The sequence below is a fragment of the Hemitrygon akajei genome, chromosome 13, assembly GCF_048418815.1.
Source record: "Hemitrygon akajei chromosome 13, sHemAka1.3, whole genome shotgun sequence".
Classification (NCBI taxonomy): Eukaryota; Metazoa; Chordata; class Chondrichthyes; order Myliobatiformes; family Dasyatidae; genus Hemitrygon; species Hemitrygon akajei.
The window spans coordinates 82,899,727-82,915,015 of record NC_133136.1 but is presented as its reverse complement, the minus strand read 5'-3'; the positions used below and the strand labels follow the sequence as shown (position 1 = coordinate 82,915,015).

Below are 15,289 nucleotides of genomic sequence, written 5' to 3'. Positions count from 1 at the left end.
TAAAGCATCATATGAATACAATTTTATTATAAACAAATTGAACATGCTCAATAAGTTGTGTACAAGTACAAAATAGTTTGGTCACTCACTCCAAGAATATAACAAATGGAACATCAAGGAATGTACATTAACAATGTACAAAATTATACTGTGAATAGCTGCATCCCTCAGTTGCTTACTTTCAGCAAACAATTTTATTAAATAGGATTTGGTAAAAATAAAACACATTCATAGAATGAAAACTTCGTACTTAAAATTGCAAGTTACAACAGGTAAAAGCACAACGTTTGTGCCATTTCTCATATACAACACAAAAGTACAGTAAACAGACAGTTTTAACCTATCAATACTGACTTCTCGCCCTTGGATTACTACAACAAATATCATTTATAATATACAATGTACACAACACTTCAATTTTGTAGAGTCCAAGTGGTAGCATTAAGCATTCAGAGCTATCGCCTGGTTCTCTTTGGTGGCACTTCAGTCTTATGTTGTCGTCTTTTGCGTTCTGGACTTGCTTCTCTTTTACGCCCTTGTTTAATCACAGGAGATGGTTGATTTCTTGATCTGTTAAATGATATAGTAGACACATCTGAGTGTTCATTTTGGAATTTATTCATCATAACAGCTCTTCCACTTCAGTTCAACAAGGTTCTAAATTTTCTAAATGGTTTTGCTTCCAAATAGGGGACTATTTGAATTTTGTGCATTTGAATTAGAGTTGAAGCAGAAATTTTGTCAAAACACTTACGGGTCTCCCTCCTGCATTTCACTAAAGATAAATGTTCTGAAGGCACCAATATCTATAATTTCTCTGGCTGCCATAACAATTAATATTGCCCAGTAAAATGACTGTGAGGCGTCAACAATTACCCATACAAGGAGATGAAAGGCTAAAAATATCACGTTAGACTTCTTTATGTAATTAGAGCAGACTACCAAAAAGCCACATCAGATACATAGGTATACGTCTGTTAATAATGGAAAATGGACAATTGTTCAGAACTTTCATACAAAATTTGCTTTAGTATCAAACTTTAGAATAACACTTTGCAATTTTTATCTGATGAAAATCTGTGATGAATTACTGACAATAGTTAACAAAAATAATGCACATTAGAGACTATTAAAAGCAGTGATCATATCAATAGCAAATACAAATAAAACGACTTTTTATCAATCTTGAGTTAGAAAACTCAGTGGTCTGAAGTGGGACCGCAGCAGAGTGGTATAGCCTCAGTTCAAATAAACCAAATTCATTCCTAACCCCCAGTGCTACCTGTATGGAGTTGCATGTTCTCCCTGTGACTGTTTGGGATTCCTATGGGTGATTTGATTTACTCTCACAACCCAAAGACATGCAGGTTGGTGGGTTAGTTGGTCTCTAAATTACAGCTAGTGTGTGGATAAGTTTTCCAGAATATGATGGGTGGGGTGGAGTTAGGAAGAATTGATGACATGTAGAAAACTGGTATAAAAATGGATGCTTGATGGTTGGTATGGACTCAGTGGGTCAGTTTACTTCAATGCTGTCCCATGACTCAACAAAATATTTCCTTGTTTTGATATCCAACTCATCTGCATTATTTCTTTGACTTCACAACTAATACAGTCAGAAATTTCATGTTAAATTTACACTGAATGGGATTTAAGTGATGACCTTACCTTGTAACTGATACTGGTGCTGGAGATTTTCCCGACTTTACATCAGTTGTTGGTTTCTCTTTTGTGGAAGTCAGTGAATGCTTTTCTTGCTCAGTTACAGACAAATGCTCAGGACTGCTCACTTTCTTAGCTGCACGAGTGGTTGGCTTATTCTGGCTACTTACATCACTGGTCAGGTTTCTTAAAGAAAAAAATCAGAGCTGTATGTACTGAAAATGCACAAGTATACACACTTTGCAATTAAGATACTATAGGTCAAAGAGATTTGAGTCATAATATCCTTACAAGTTTCTGTTAGTGTTAAATTACATTCACTTCTGCATTTATATTTCCCAGAAAAGTACTCGTGAATTTAACTGATTTATGCACCATCCAAAATAAATGGCACTATATACTGGTACCAAAATGGTTGAAAAAGGTTTTTTTTTACAATGAATGGGTGACTACTTAAGAAAGTCTGGGCACACACTTACTGCAGTATTAAGAATAATTTGGGGTTTGTATGTAAACTGAAACTGTAATACTTCAGCAACAGATACTAAACTATGGCAACCACTTATTAGCTATATGGAACAGACACTAACAGAAGAGAAACATTCTTTGCTTAAATATTTAATTATTATTTAATATCCAATTACTAATTTACATTTCTCATGTTCCCTACCATACACTGCATCCAATATTACATAAGCAAGTGAATTTGGATTTCCCCAAGGTGTGGAAAGAAAGAACTTTCTGCTATAAATGTCAAATATAATTCAGCAAACAAATCCCTCTATACGTGTTGAATTATCTCCAATTGATAGCATTAGATGTTAACTGGCTTTTTCATGCCACGTCCTATCACTGAAGCTCTTTAAAGGAAGGGTACAGTTGGCCCTCCTTATCTGCAAGTTCTGCATGTGCGAATTCAATCAACCGTGAATCCAGAAAACCCAGAAGTGCTCTTCCAGCACTTGTTGTTCGAGCATGTACAGGCTTTTTTCTTGTCATTATTCCCTAAGCAATGCAGTATAACAACTATTTACATAGCATTTACATTGTATTAGGCATTATAAGAAATCTAGAGATGATTCAAAGTATACGGGAGGGTGTACGTAGGTTATCGTGGATCAGGATTGGAAAAAAAACAGAAGTTCTCTTAACTTGGAACAGGTACATCTGGTATTATTTAGCGTCAGTAGTCAAACATGTGTCTTAGTATATAGTATATATTTTACCTTCATGCATATAAAAACACTTAAGAAATGTATGTATTTCAATAATTAAACCACTGCGTTGCTTAGTAATAATTATAGCTTTCATCGGGGCAGGGCCTTTCTCACTTTATCCTTTGAAATTGTTCTGATCGTTGACCGACTGTAGCCTAATGCTTTTCCAGTGACTGATGGCGTTTCACCTCTTTCCGATCGCTTTATTATTTCCTCTTTATTTTCCAATCGTGATCGTGTTTATTTTCATGAACAGAAACACTGCGGATTCAGAACTCCACCGGGTCTTAATGGCCACCGTTCTGAGACAGGTTAAATAAGAGACTTGAGCATCCACGTTTTTTGGTATCTGTAGGGGTTGTGGATAAGGAGGGCCGACTGTATTCTTGCAATTGCACAATTAACAATATAGTACTAATTTTCAACAGTTCCAAATCTTTGTACATTATTAATGTCAGTAAAACACAAATGAATTACTTTTTTCAACTGAAGGCAGATATTTAGATTAAGATAGCTAGAACAGAAAACTACCTTGCTTTATCTTCAACCTTTGTAGTCTTTTCTTGGCATTGCATTGGACTTTCCTCTTCTTGTGCTTGAACTGGTATGGTTTCAACAAGTTCATCCACTGCAGCAGATTTCTCCTCTTATAGTATTAAAAACACAGCAAGACAATTTCTTAATACTGGTAGGTAAAGGCTTAAATTCTTAAGATGTTTCCAATAAAAAGGTCTCACTTCACCACTCCCATCCCTCAAAAATGGAAAGTTGTACTTATACTTTAATATACCTGAATTAAGATGTCTCCTTTTAGGAGGATTTTCTACTGGAGTGTATGAGCGTTTGGGCTTTCTTTCGTTTTTGGTGGAACTTTGCTCTCTAGCACCTGTGACAGATTCCTCAGTCTATTTTGGAAGGAAAAGTTGCATTGATATTTTTGTATACAATTCCTTTAAAAAAAAACACATTGGAGCAAAAATATAAATACCACTAAATCACCATTTTGCAGTCAAAGTTTTGATCTGCTAGGATAGCGACAGAATTAATGAAGCTCTTTAGAAAGTTCAGTCAATACTATATTGCGATCTGCTTACTCAGCTTTCAAAACCTCAAGTGTGATTGTGCAAAGTATCAAAAGGTTTTATAAAAAAATTACTAGAATGCATATTGTATACAAAGAAGCAATTATTGGAAGTTGACAAGATTCAAACTAGTTTGTATGCTTGCTTATATTATTAAAATGCAGTAAACAGTATATTCACCTTAAAGTATCTGAATACCTAATGCATAAAATATGACAATGACAAAACAATAAACAATGTCAGACTATGACTATTTTGTACATTCTTTAAAGTGTAAAATTTAAAGTGGCAATAGCAATTTATTTTACTTAATCATCAAATCAGCCTAGCAAGTTCCTACAACATATGCTAATTAATGTATATATTTTTACAAAACAGATCTACAGAGTAAAATGGATAAAGCTTAGGAAAGGAGGTCTTTATTCTTGCTGAATTAACTGAGTCTTAATGTGCATCAGACAACCAGAAACATCAAAACATTGAACAAATGCTGACTCCCCTCCCAACATAAAAATAAAATTCCATTAATTATAATAACAAAGATAACAAACTTTGTGGAAATTATGTGTGCTTGCCTAAACTAGTTTGGCATACCTAAATTGAGTCAGATTTGGTGACCTCAGAAGGTACCAAGATGACCTAAAAACTGGTTACATAATATTCTTCCAAGGACAGGGAATGTTACATGACATTGGTCTATGTTTTGGGCACTGTTCCCTCTCAGCTGTGTGGCCATGCAGTAACTAAAATTCTCCCGCACACATAGCCTTTGTTGCCGTGCGGTTGGTATTTCCTTTGATATGATGTTCATATAAAAGTGCCTTGGAGATTTAAGGCCATATAAACATTTTATGCTCAGAGCAATGGTTGGTCGGTGCAGCTGTAAAAAATAATTAGAGGGAACCTTGGCTTTGGGGGTAAACTCTTAATGCATTCCAATATAGTCCAGCACATGCTCATCACACCAACCTTAAAGGCTCACCTCCCACAATTATCCAGGTGGTTATAAAGGCTCCAACCTAGCATGGCTTATTATTTAATCTCCTAAATACGAGTGCAGTTCTTCCCATTCACTGAAACCAAAAAAAATACCAGCACTCCAATATATTTTTACTTTTACTGCTACCGAAAGGTTTATCAGTGAAAAAACATGATAGAATTTGCAGAGAAGCAGCAATGGAGCAAATTTATAAATCAAAAGTGAAAACAGGAGGAGGGGCATGGAAAACACGCTGAACACCTACACTCTGTCCGCCAGAGAAAGCGGGATCTCCCAGTGGCCACACATTTTAATTCCATGTTCCATTCCCATTCAGATATGTCTATCCATGGCCTCCTCTACCGTCAAGATGAAGCCACACTCAGGTTGGAGGAACAACACCTTATAAACCGGCTGGATCGCCTCCAACCTGATGGCATGAACATTGACTTCTCTAATTTCCGTTAATGCCCCTCCTCCCCTTCTTACCCCATCCCTGATATATTTAGTTTTCTCCCCCCCTCCTTTTTCTCTCTCTTTCTGCCCATCACTCTGCCTGTTCTCCATCTCCCTCTGGTGCTCCCCTCCCCCTTTCTTTCTCCCTAGACCTCTCGTCCCATGATCCTTTCCCTTCTCCAGCTCTGTATCCCTTTTCCCAATCACCTTTCTGGCTCTCAGCTTCACCCCACCCCCTCCGGTCTTCTCCTATCATTTCGCATTTTCCCCTCCCCTCCTACTTTCAAATCTCTTACTATCTTTCCTTTCAGTTAGTCCTGACGAAGGGTCTCAGCCCGAAACGTCGACAGTGCTTCTCCCTATAGATGCTCCCTGGCCTGCTGTGTTCCACCAGCATTTTGTGTGTGTTGAGAGTCCTTCTGCAGGATTCCTTAAAAGTTAACTTGCAGGTTGAGACAGCAGTACAGAAAGCAAAAGCAATTTTAACATTGATTTACAGAGGACAAGAATAGAAAAGGATGTAATGCTGAGGCTTGAAAGGCATTGATCAGACCACATTTGGCGAATTGTGAGCAGTTTTGGGCTCCATATCTGAGAAAGGATGTGCTGGTGATGGAGAAGGTCCAGATTTACGGGAATGACTCCAGGACCAAAAGGGTATGAGGAGGCTGTATTCATTAGATAGATAGATAGATACTTTATTCATCCCCATGGGGAAATTCAACTTTTTTTTTCCAATGTCCCATACACTTGTTGTAGCAAAACTACTTACATACAATACTTAACTCAGTAAAAAAATATGATATGCATCTAAATCACCATCTCAAAAAGCGTTAATAATAGCTTTTAAAAAGTTCTTAAGTCCTGGCGGTAGAATTGTAAAGCCTAATGGCATTGGGGAGTATTGACCTCTTCATCCTGTCTGAGGAGCATTGCATCGATAGTAACCTGTCGCTGAAACTGCTTCTCTGTCTCTGGATGGTGCTATGTAGAGGATGTTCAGAGTTATCCATAATTGACCGTTTAGAAGAATGAAGGAGGTTATCATTGAATCTGATTGAATATTGAAAGGACTAGAGTGGATGAGGATACGGATTCAAGATATAACAAAATCCCTTTAGAAGAGAGGAGGATTTTTCAAAGTCAGAGAGTGGTGAATCTATTGCTACAGACAGCTGTGAGGGCCAAATCAATGGGTATATTTAAAGCTGAGATTAATAGGTTCTGGATCAGTAAGGGCATCAAAGGTCATGGGGGAGTGGGGGAGGCAGGAGAATGGGGTTGAGAGAGAAATTAAATCAGACATGATCGAATGGCAGAGAAGACTTGATGGGCCAAATGGCTTAATTCTGCTCAAGTCTTGCAGTCTAAAAAGTAAATCAAATTAATGGTGTATTTTTCTTTGCCACCACTAGTTTTATGGTACAAACACACAGAACAAAATTCACGTGAGCTGATGGTTATTACATGGATGTTTCTTGCAATTTCCGATAAGCAGCAAGTAGCTATAAATGTATCCACAGAGCGTTGCTATATACGGATCTGTACAAAAGTCTCAGGCACATGTATATAGCTCGGGTGCCTGAGACTTTTGCACAGTTCTGTAGTAATTTTATGATTTGCACTGAACTGCTGCTGCTGCAGCAATAAAATTCATGATACATGTGAATGATGATAAACCCGATTCCGATATGGGTCTCTATTGTGTACCAAGAGTGGGAAGGTGGCAGGGAGAGGGAAATCATGGTTGGGAAAAGGGGAAGGGGGGAGCAGGCAATACTAGAGACATTCTGTAATGATGAATAAACACATTTAGAATCAAATGATCTTACCTGGTGTTTCAGGGCGAGGTGAGTCTGCACCCACACTACCCCGTACCCCTTGGCCCTCTTTCTCTGCCATCTATCTCATACACCTCCCGCTGCACTTCACCCTTGCCATTCATAACATTGTTTGCTTCCGCCAGATTTATAAATTGCTCTTTAAGTACATTTATTATCAAAGTATGTATGCAGTATACAATCCTGAGATCCGCTCCACAATGATGACACAGTACTGTGCAAAAGTCTTAGGTACCCTAGCTATACATGATGTGCCTATGACTTTCACACAGCTAAAAGCCACATTCAAGAACAGGATGAAAAAATACTGCTAAGGTATCAAACCTAGAATGAAAACCATGTTCAATTATGTCCAGATACGTTTGCAGAATTACCTGCGTGTTGACTTTGGTAACTTAGTATATTTAGTACTATAATTTTGTGGCTTCTTTCTCCTTAAGGTTGAAGTGTGAATTAATCACTGCTTGCAGATTTCCTATCTGGAACTGGTCTGACTGATTTTGCAGTAGGGAAAAAAAAAGAGCTTTGACCAACAGCCAGTCCAGACATCATAAGTTTGGAGAGTAGGGGACTTCAATCAGGCCGACTGCCCAAGGATAAAAGGCAGAAGCAAAAAAGACCTTTCAATGGGCAGCCACCATTTCAGTGGACATAGTTCTTCGAGGCTTCACTTCACTCAGAGAAAGCAAAGGAAAGAAAACATGTTTTTTTCCTTCTCTTATATCTGTTCAGCTAGGACAGTAGAGATGTCAGGCAGGAGGGTGAAATGCTCCTCTCGCGGGATGCTGGAAGCCACTGAGACCTCCAGTGGCCCTGACTACAGCTGCGAGAAGTGCATCGAGCTGTAGCTTCTAACAAATTGCATTAAGGAGTTGGAGCTGGAACTGAATAAACTCCACATCATTCAGGAGGCTGAGGGGGTGATAGACAGGACATATAGAGAGGTAGTTACACTCAAGGTACAGGACACAGGAAACTGGGTGACAGCCAGGAAGGGGAAAGGGAAAGGGATTGGGATTAAGGAATCAGTGCAAAGTACCCCTGTGGCCATTCCCTCAACAATAGGTATATCACTTTGGATACTGTTGTGGGGGGGAGAAAATGACCTAACAGAGGAAAGTCACAGTGATTGAGTCTGGGGCACTAAGTCTGCCTCTGTGACTCAGAAGAGAAGTGGGGGGAGATGTGGCATGCTGTGGTGATAGAGGGTTCATTAATTAGGGGAATGGACAGGAGGTTCTGTGAGCAAGAATGAGATTCCTATATGGTACATTCCCTCCCAGGTGTCAGGGTCCGGGATATCTTGGATTGAGTCCTCAGCATTCTTAGTGTAAGGGTGAACAACCAGATATCATGGTCCATGAAGGTAGGATGACTGACGAAGTTCTGCATAGGGAGTTAGGTACTAAGTTAAGGGCAGCACCTCCAGGGTTGTGATCTCAGATTGCTAACCATGTTAATGAGGCCAGAACTAGGATGATTATACAGTTTAATACGTGGCTAAGGAATTGGTATAAGAGGGAGGGCATTAGAGTTTTGGATCACTGGGCTCTCTTCCAGGGAAGGTAGAACCTGTAGGGAAGGGATGGTTTGCAGTTGAACTGGAGGGTTGTAATATCCTAGGGGTAAGGTTTGTTAATGCTGCACGATGGGGTTTAAACTAGAGTTGCGGGGGATGGGAACCAGAGTGCAAGAACAGTTAGTGGAGAGGTTGTGGAGCCAGATGTTGTAAAGACCTCAGACAAACTTGGGATTCAAAAGGCTGAGCATGGCGTGGGTAGTGTCCTGAGCTGCCTATATCGCAATGCAAGTATCATCGTAGGAAAGGCAGATAATAGTGCTGAAGATGAGGTAGCTGGTTTACAAACAGAGGCAATGTGTATTGAGGAGGCTGTTGATACAGCAAAACTGCAGTCAACAGGATGAGTTGAAATGTAAAAGGCAGACAAAATCGAAAAGGGTGAATACAGGACTGAAGGTGTTGTACTTGAATGTGCGCAGCATACATAATAAGGTAGAAGAACTTGTAGTACAGTTGGAGATAGGCAGGTATAATGTTGTAGCCATCACTGAATCATGGCTGAAAGATTACAGCTAGGAACTTAATGTCCAAGGATACACAATGTATCGAAAGGACAGACAGGAAGGCCGAGGGGGCGGCGTTGCTGTGTTGGTAAAAAATCAAATTAAATTACCGTAGATTCCGGACTACAGAGCGCACCTGATTAAAAGCCGCTGGCTCTAATTTTAGAAATAAAATCAATTTTTTACTTGTACAGGCCGCACCGGATTTTAGGCCGCAGGTGTCCCACGTTGTAATATGAGATATTTACACAGAAAGATATTACACGTGAGGATTTTTTAACTTTTAATTAAATCCATATGGTAACAAAAACAAATACATATTGCAAATGCTTTTTTTCGAACCGTGCCTGTAACGCGGCTACTTTTAAATATATGTTGCGTATACTTCTTTACTGAACAACATTCCAATATCTCCTAACGACTGGTAAAAAATATATATACTGCAGCCTACCAGGAAAAGTTATTGATCGCCTTTAACTTAAAAGCAGCGTTTTCGCTCCGCCGCTCCCCCCCGCCGTCCTGTTTATCGCAAACCGGCGTTTTCCCACAAGACGCGGCGAAACCGGGTGTGATGTCATAGCATCCCGCGATGTAGTACAGAAAACAAATATAGTTAAAACTCTTCTAACTTTAACTAGAAAATGAATTACTAAGCAAAAATATTATAAACTAAATAACTGCCATAAAGGCAGCACAATGCTTTTCTTCGAGTGTTTTCCATGTTGATGAGGGTGAGTACAAAGGACTGATTTACAATAATTTAATTGTGAAAGTGCGCTTGATTTATCGTACAATTTCATTGGACCTCTGTGAACTACTCATCAATTTTATTGGTCTACTGTTACGAGGCAAAATGTTTTTGGCGGCATGAAAAAAAACCATGTATTAGCCGCTCTGTATTAAAGGCCGCAGAGTTCAAAGCTGTTCAAAATGTGGGAAAAAAGTAGCGGCTTAAAATCCGGAATCTACGGTATTAGAAAGAGGTGACATAGAGTAAGAACACTTTGAATCGTTGTGGACAGAGCTAAGGAACTGCAAGGGTAAAAAGCCTTTGAAAGAAGTTGTATACAGAACCCCCCCCACAAACAGTAGTAAGGATGTGGCCTACAAATTACAATGGAAGATACAAAATTCATGCCAAAAGGGCAATGTTACAATTGTCATGGGGGACTTCAATATGGAAGTAGATTGGTGCTGGATTATAGGAGGGGGAATTTCTAGAGTGCCTATAAGATTGCTTCTTAGAGCAGCTTGTGGTTGAGCCCATTAGAGGATCAGCTATTCTGGATTGGGTGTTGTGCAATGATCCAGAACTGATTAGAAAGCTTAAGGTAAAAGGAGCCCTTATGGGAAACTGATCAAATTCACCCTGAAATTTAAGAAGGAGAAGCTAAAGTTAAATGTATTACAGCAGAGTAAAGGGAATTACAGAGGCTTGAGAGAGGAATTGGCCAGAATTGTTTGGCAGGGATGACGGCAGAGCAGCAATGGCTGGAATTTCTGGAAGCCATTCATTAGGCACAGAATATATACATCCCAAAGAGGAAGAAGTATTGTAAAAATATGACACAATTGGGGCTAATAAGAGAAGTCAAAACCAAAGAGAGGGCATATAACTGAGCAAAAATTAGTGGGAAGTTTTTAAAAACCAACAGAAAGTAACAAAAAAAAGTCATTAAGAAGGTAAAGATGGAATACAAAAGTAAGCTAGCCAATATTATTAAAGGGGATACCAAAAGTTTCTTCAGATATATAAAGTGTAAAAAAGAGGTGAGAGTGGATATCAGACCTCTGGAAAATGATGCTGGAGCGGTAGTTATGGGGGACAACGAAATAGCAGTTGAACAGAATAAGTATTTTGCATCAGTCTTCACTGTGGATGACACTAACAGTATGGTGGAAGTTCCAGGTGTTGGAACACATGTGAAGTTACCATAACTAGAGAGAGGTTCTTGGGAAACAAGAGAGTCTGGAAGTAGATAAGTCACCTGAACCAGATGGTATACATCCAGATTTCTGACATAGGTGGCTGAAGAGATTGGGGAGGCATTAGTAATGATCTTTCAAGAATCACTAGATTCTGGAATGCTTCTGGAGGACTGGAAAACTGAAAATGTCACTCCACTCTTCAAGAAGAGAGAGAGGCAGAATAAAGGAAATTATAGGTTAGTTAGTTTGACTTCAGTGGTTGGGAAGATGTTGGAGCCCATTATTAAGGATGAGGTATCATGGTACTTGGAGGCTGTAGTCAGTATGGTTTCCTCAAGGGAAAATCTTGCCTGACAAATCTGTTGGAATTACTTGAAGAAATAACAAGTACGACAGACAAAGGAGAATTGGTTGATGTTGTGTACTTGGATTTTCAGAAGGCATTTGACAAGGTGACACACAAGGCTGCTTAACAGGGGGAGAGAGGAGGAGGAGGGGGGGAGGGGGAGGAGGATGAGGATGGGGAGGAGGAGGATGAGGATGAGGATGAGGAGTTTTTACGAGGCCGAGTTGCTAGCGTGATGCTCAACCCAGCACGGATGGGAAGTGTGCAAGGGAGGGAGCCGGCTGGATTTGAACTCGGGAGCCTTCTCTCCGAAGTCTGGCGCTGATGCCACTACACCACCAGCCAGCCTTTAACAAGCCATGAGCCCATAGTATTACAGGAAAGATTCTTGTATGGATAAAGTAGTGGCTGATTGGCAGGAGGCAAAGAGTGGGAACAAAGGGAGCTTTTTCTGACTAGTGACTAGTGGTGTTCCAAAGGGTCTGTGTTGGGACCAATTCTTTCTACATTCTATGTCAATAATTTGAATAATGGGATTGATTACTTTGTTGCAAAGTTTGCAGGCGATATGAAGATGTGGAGGGACAGGTAGTTTTGAGGAAGTAGAGAGGCTGCAGAAGAACTTAGACAGATTAGGAGAATGGGCAAAGAAATGGCAAATGGAATACAATGTCGGGAAGTGTACGGTCATGCACTTTGGGTAGAAGTGAAAGGGTTGACAATTTTCTAAACGGAGAGAAAGTACAAAAAACTGAGATGCAAAGGTTACTTGGGAGTCCTGGTGCAGGATTCCCCAAAGGTTAATTTGTAATTTGAGTCTGTGGTGAGGAAGGCAAATGCAATGTTAGCATTCATTTCAAGAGGACCAGAATATAAAAGCAAGGATGTAATGTTGAAACTTTTTAAAGCATGGGTGAGGCCTCACTTGGAGTATGGTGAGCAGGTTTTGGCCCATTATCTTAGAAAGGATGTGCTGACACTGGAGAAGGTTCAAAGGAGGTTCATAAAAATGATTCCAGGATTCAATAGCTTGTTATATGAAGAGTGCTTGATGGCTCTGGGCCTGTACTAACTAGAATTTAGAAGAATGAGGGGTGACCTCATTGAAACCTATCGAATGGTGAAAGGCCCTGATATAAGTGGATGTGGAGAGGATGTTTCCTATGGTGGAAGAGTCTAAGACCAGAGGACAAAACTCAGAAGAGAGAGGCGTCCTTTTAGAACAGAGATGGGAAGTAATTTCTTTAGCCAGAGAGTGGTGAATCTGTGGAATTCTCTGCCACAGGCAGCTGTGGAGGCCAAGCCTTTGTGTATAAAAGGCAGAGACTGATAGATTCCTGATCTGAAAGGAGATGAAGGGATAGAGGGAGAAGGCAGGAGATTGGGACTGAGAGTAATAACGGATCAGCGATGATGAAATGGCAGAAGACTTGATGGGCCAAATGGCCTAATTTGCTTCTACATCTTATTGTTTTAAAACAGGGGCACGTGCTCACGTACCTATGTTATACTCACAATTACAATATCTTAGTTACTTTTGACTTGTTGCAGCTGCAGGTTTGCCCTGAATGACCTGTAGTACAATGAACATCTAATAAAACTGCAGTGATCATCAAGATTTGCAACTAATTTTTGACCATAAGACGAAAGAACAGAATTAGGCTATTTGGCCCATCAAGTCTGCTCTGCCATTCGATCATGACTAATGTATTATCCCACTCAACCCATTCTCATGCCTTCTCCCTGTAACCTCTAAACGACTTTACTAATTGAGAACTTATCAAACTCTGCTTTAAATATACCCAATGACTTGCCCTCCATTGCTGTTTATGGCAATGAATTACAGAGTCACCATGCTCTGGCTAAAGAAATTCCTGCAAATCTCTGTCCTATAGGGACATCCTTAGATTATGAAGCTGTGCCCTCTGGTCCTAGAATCCTCTTCTATTGGAAACATCCTTTCAATGCTCAATCTATTTAGGATTTTCAATATTTGATGTTTTAATGAGAGCCTGCCTCATTCTTCTATACCCAAGTGAGTACATGTCCAGAATTATTAAACTCTCCTCATACATTCATGGATCATTCTCATGAGCTTCCTCTGGATTCTCTCCAAAGCCAGCACTTCCTTACATGGACAAGACTGCTCACAATACTCCATCTGACTAGTCCCTTAAAAAGCCTCAGCACTACATCCTTACTTTCATATGCTAGTCCCCTTGAAATGAATGCTAACATTTAATTTCCTTTCCTTGTCCCTGTCTCAACATGCAACTTAAGCTTTAGGGAATCCTGCACTAGGACCCTCAAGCCCCACTGCATCTCTGATCTTATTTTTAAATTTGCTCCCCGTTTAGAAAATAGTCTACAACTTTATTCCTTCTAACAAAGTAGGTAACAGGGGAATCTAACCATAGCCCACTCAAGTCACCCTTTATGGATAACCTGAAGCCAGTTATTGCCAGAATGGTCAGCTTAACAAAATCAAATTAGAAGGAACCTACACTTCCTCAGCCAGTTAATAGGTGTTGCTAACCAAGTGGACCGAGAAATGGAAGATTCATAAGAGCATAATGAACTGGAATACTTGACCAACAACAGACGAGAGACCAAGTCCCTAGAGGACCATGTCACTATTGGGGCTAGAAAACAAGGAGGTCAATGGAAAAAGGTTTACTCATCACCTCCACTAATACCGGAAGACCTGGCCCAACAGTAGTTTCAACTATTGATCAAAGGCAACTTTTGGATGCTGTCTCAAAGTCAAAAAAATGACTAGTCAGTTTCCGGCCCCTTGCTCACTTTGATAGGGCAAAATAAAAGAAAAAAATACTCAAGTGTTCCTCGATAGCCGAACTATCAACCACATGGCTCTAAGATAATATCTACAATACTTGCCAACAATTGCTTTGATCATCATATATTCTGGTTGGTCTCCTGATTGCAGCTGACACCGCAGACCAGCATGAACACAATGTACTTTGCTTATTTAATTATCTGTTCTCCAAGGGCCACAAAGCAAGTTTGGACAAGGCTCAACTGCAATAAGAGGAAGTAATTTACTTGGAAGAAATTAATTTTCCAAGGTAAGCAGGAAATTACCAAAGATATTACAAAGGCTATAATACATTCTCTTCTCTCTCTGGATGTTCCAGGGTTAAATGAAGAGACAATGAAATGGCATCTGCGGTTGACATCTTGTGATGGTAGGTAAATTGGAGTGGATCCAAGTCATTCCTCAGGCAGGAGTTGACAAGTTCCATGAACAACCTCTCAAAGGACTTAATTACAGTGGATGCAAGTGCTACTGGACAGCAAAAGACAGCAGCAGTATAAAAGAAGAGCATGTGCTGACATTCCTTTGTTACAATCATGTATAGCTTTTGTTACTTTTCTGTCTTGATTGGTGGTGAAGGCTGAACCTGTCTGACCTGTACTATGATGAACATCTAAGCAGCTAGTTTTCTTACATCATCTTCTCTCCCCACCCACCTTCCATCTCACCTGGTCTCAACTAACACCTTGTACTCCTTCCCCTAAACACCCACCTTTTAACCCCCTTTCTTTACAGTCCTAATGAAGGGTCTCAACCTGAAATATTAACTGTTTATTCCTCTCCATAGGTGCTACATGACTTGCTGAGTTCCTCCAGCATTTTGTGTGTATTGCTTTTGAAGAACCTCCAGAAATTC

At 39.9% G+C, this 15,289-nt stretch overlaps 1 protein-coding gene across 3 annotated transcripts in view; it reads right to left on the bottom strand.

Annotated features, from left to right (window-relative positions):
- bod1l1 (biorientation of chromosomes in cell division 1-like 1) overlaps positions 1 to 15,289 on the bottom strand; it is a 44,453-nt gene continuing 29,164 nt past the window's right edge. For all 3 annotated transcript variants that reach the window (XM_073064988.1, XM_073064989.1, XM_073064990.1), the window contains 4 exons: positions 3,670 to 3,784; positions 3,411 to 3,525; positions 1,669 to 1,848; positions 1 to 570 (listed from right to left, as the gene is read on the bottom strand). In XM_073064988.1, the coding sequence (XP_072921089.1) occupies positions 456 to 570; positions 1,669 to 1,848; positions 3,411 to 3,525; positions 3,670 to 3,784 (525 nt within the window). In that variant the 3' untranslated portion in view covers positions 1 to 455. The remainder of the gene's footprint in view (positions 571 to 1,668; positions 1,849 to 3,410; positions 3,526 to 3,669; positions 3,785 to 15,289) is intronic.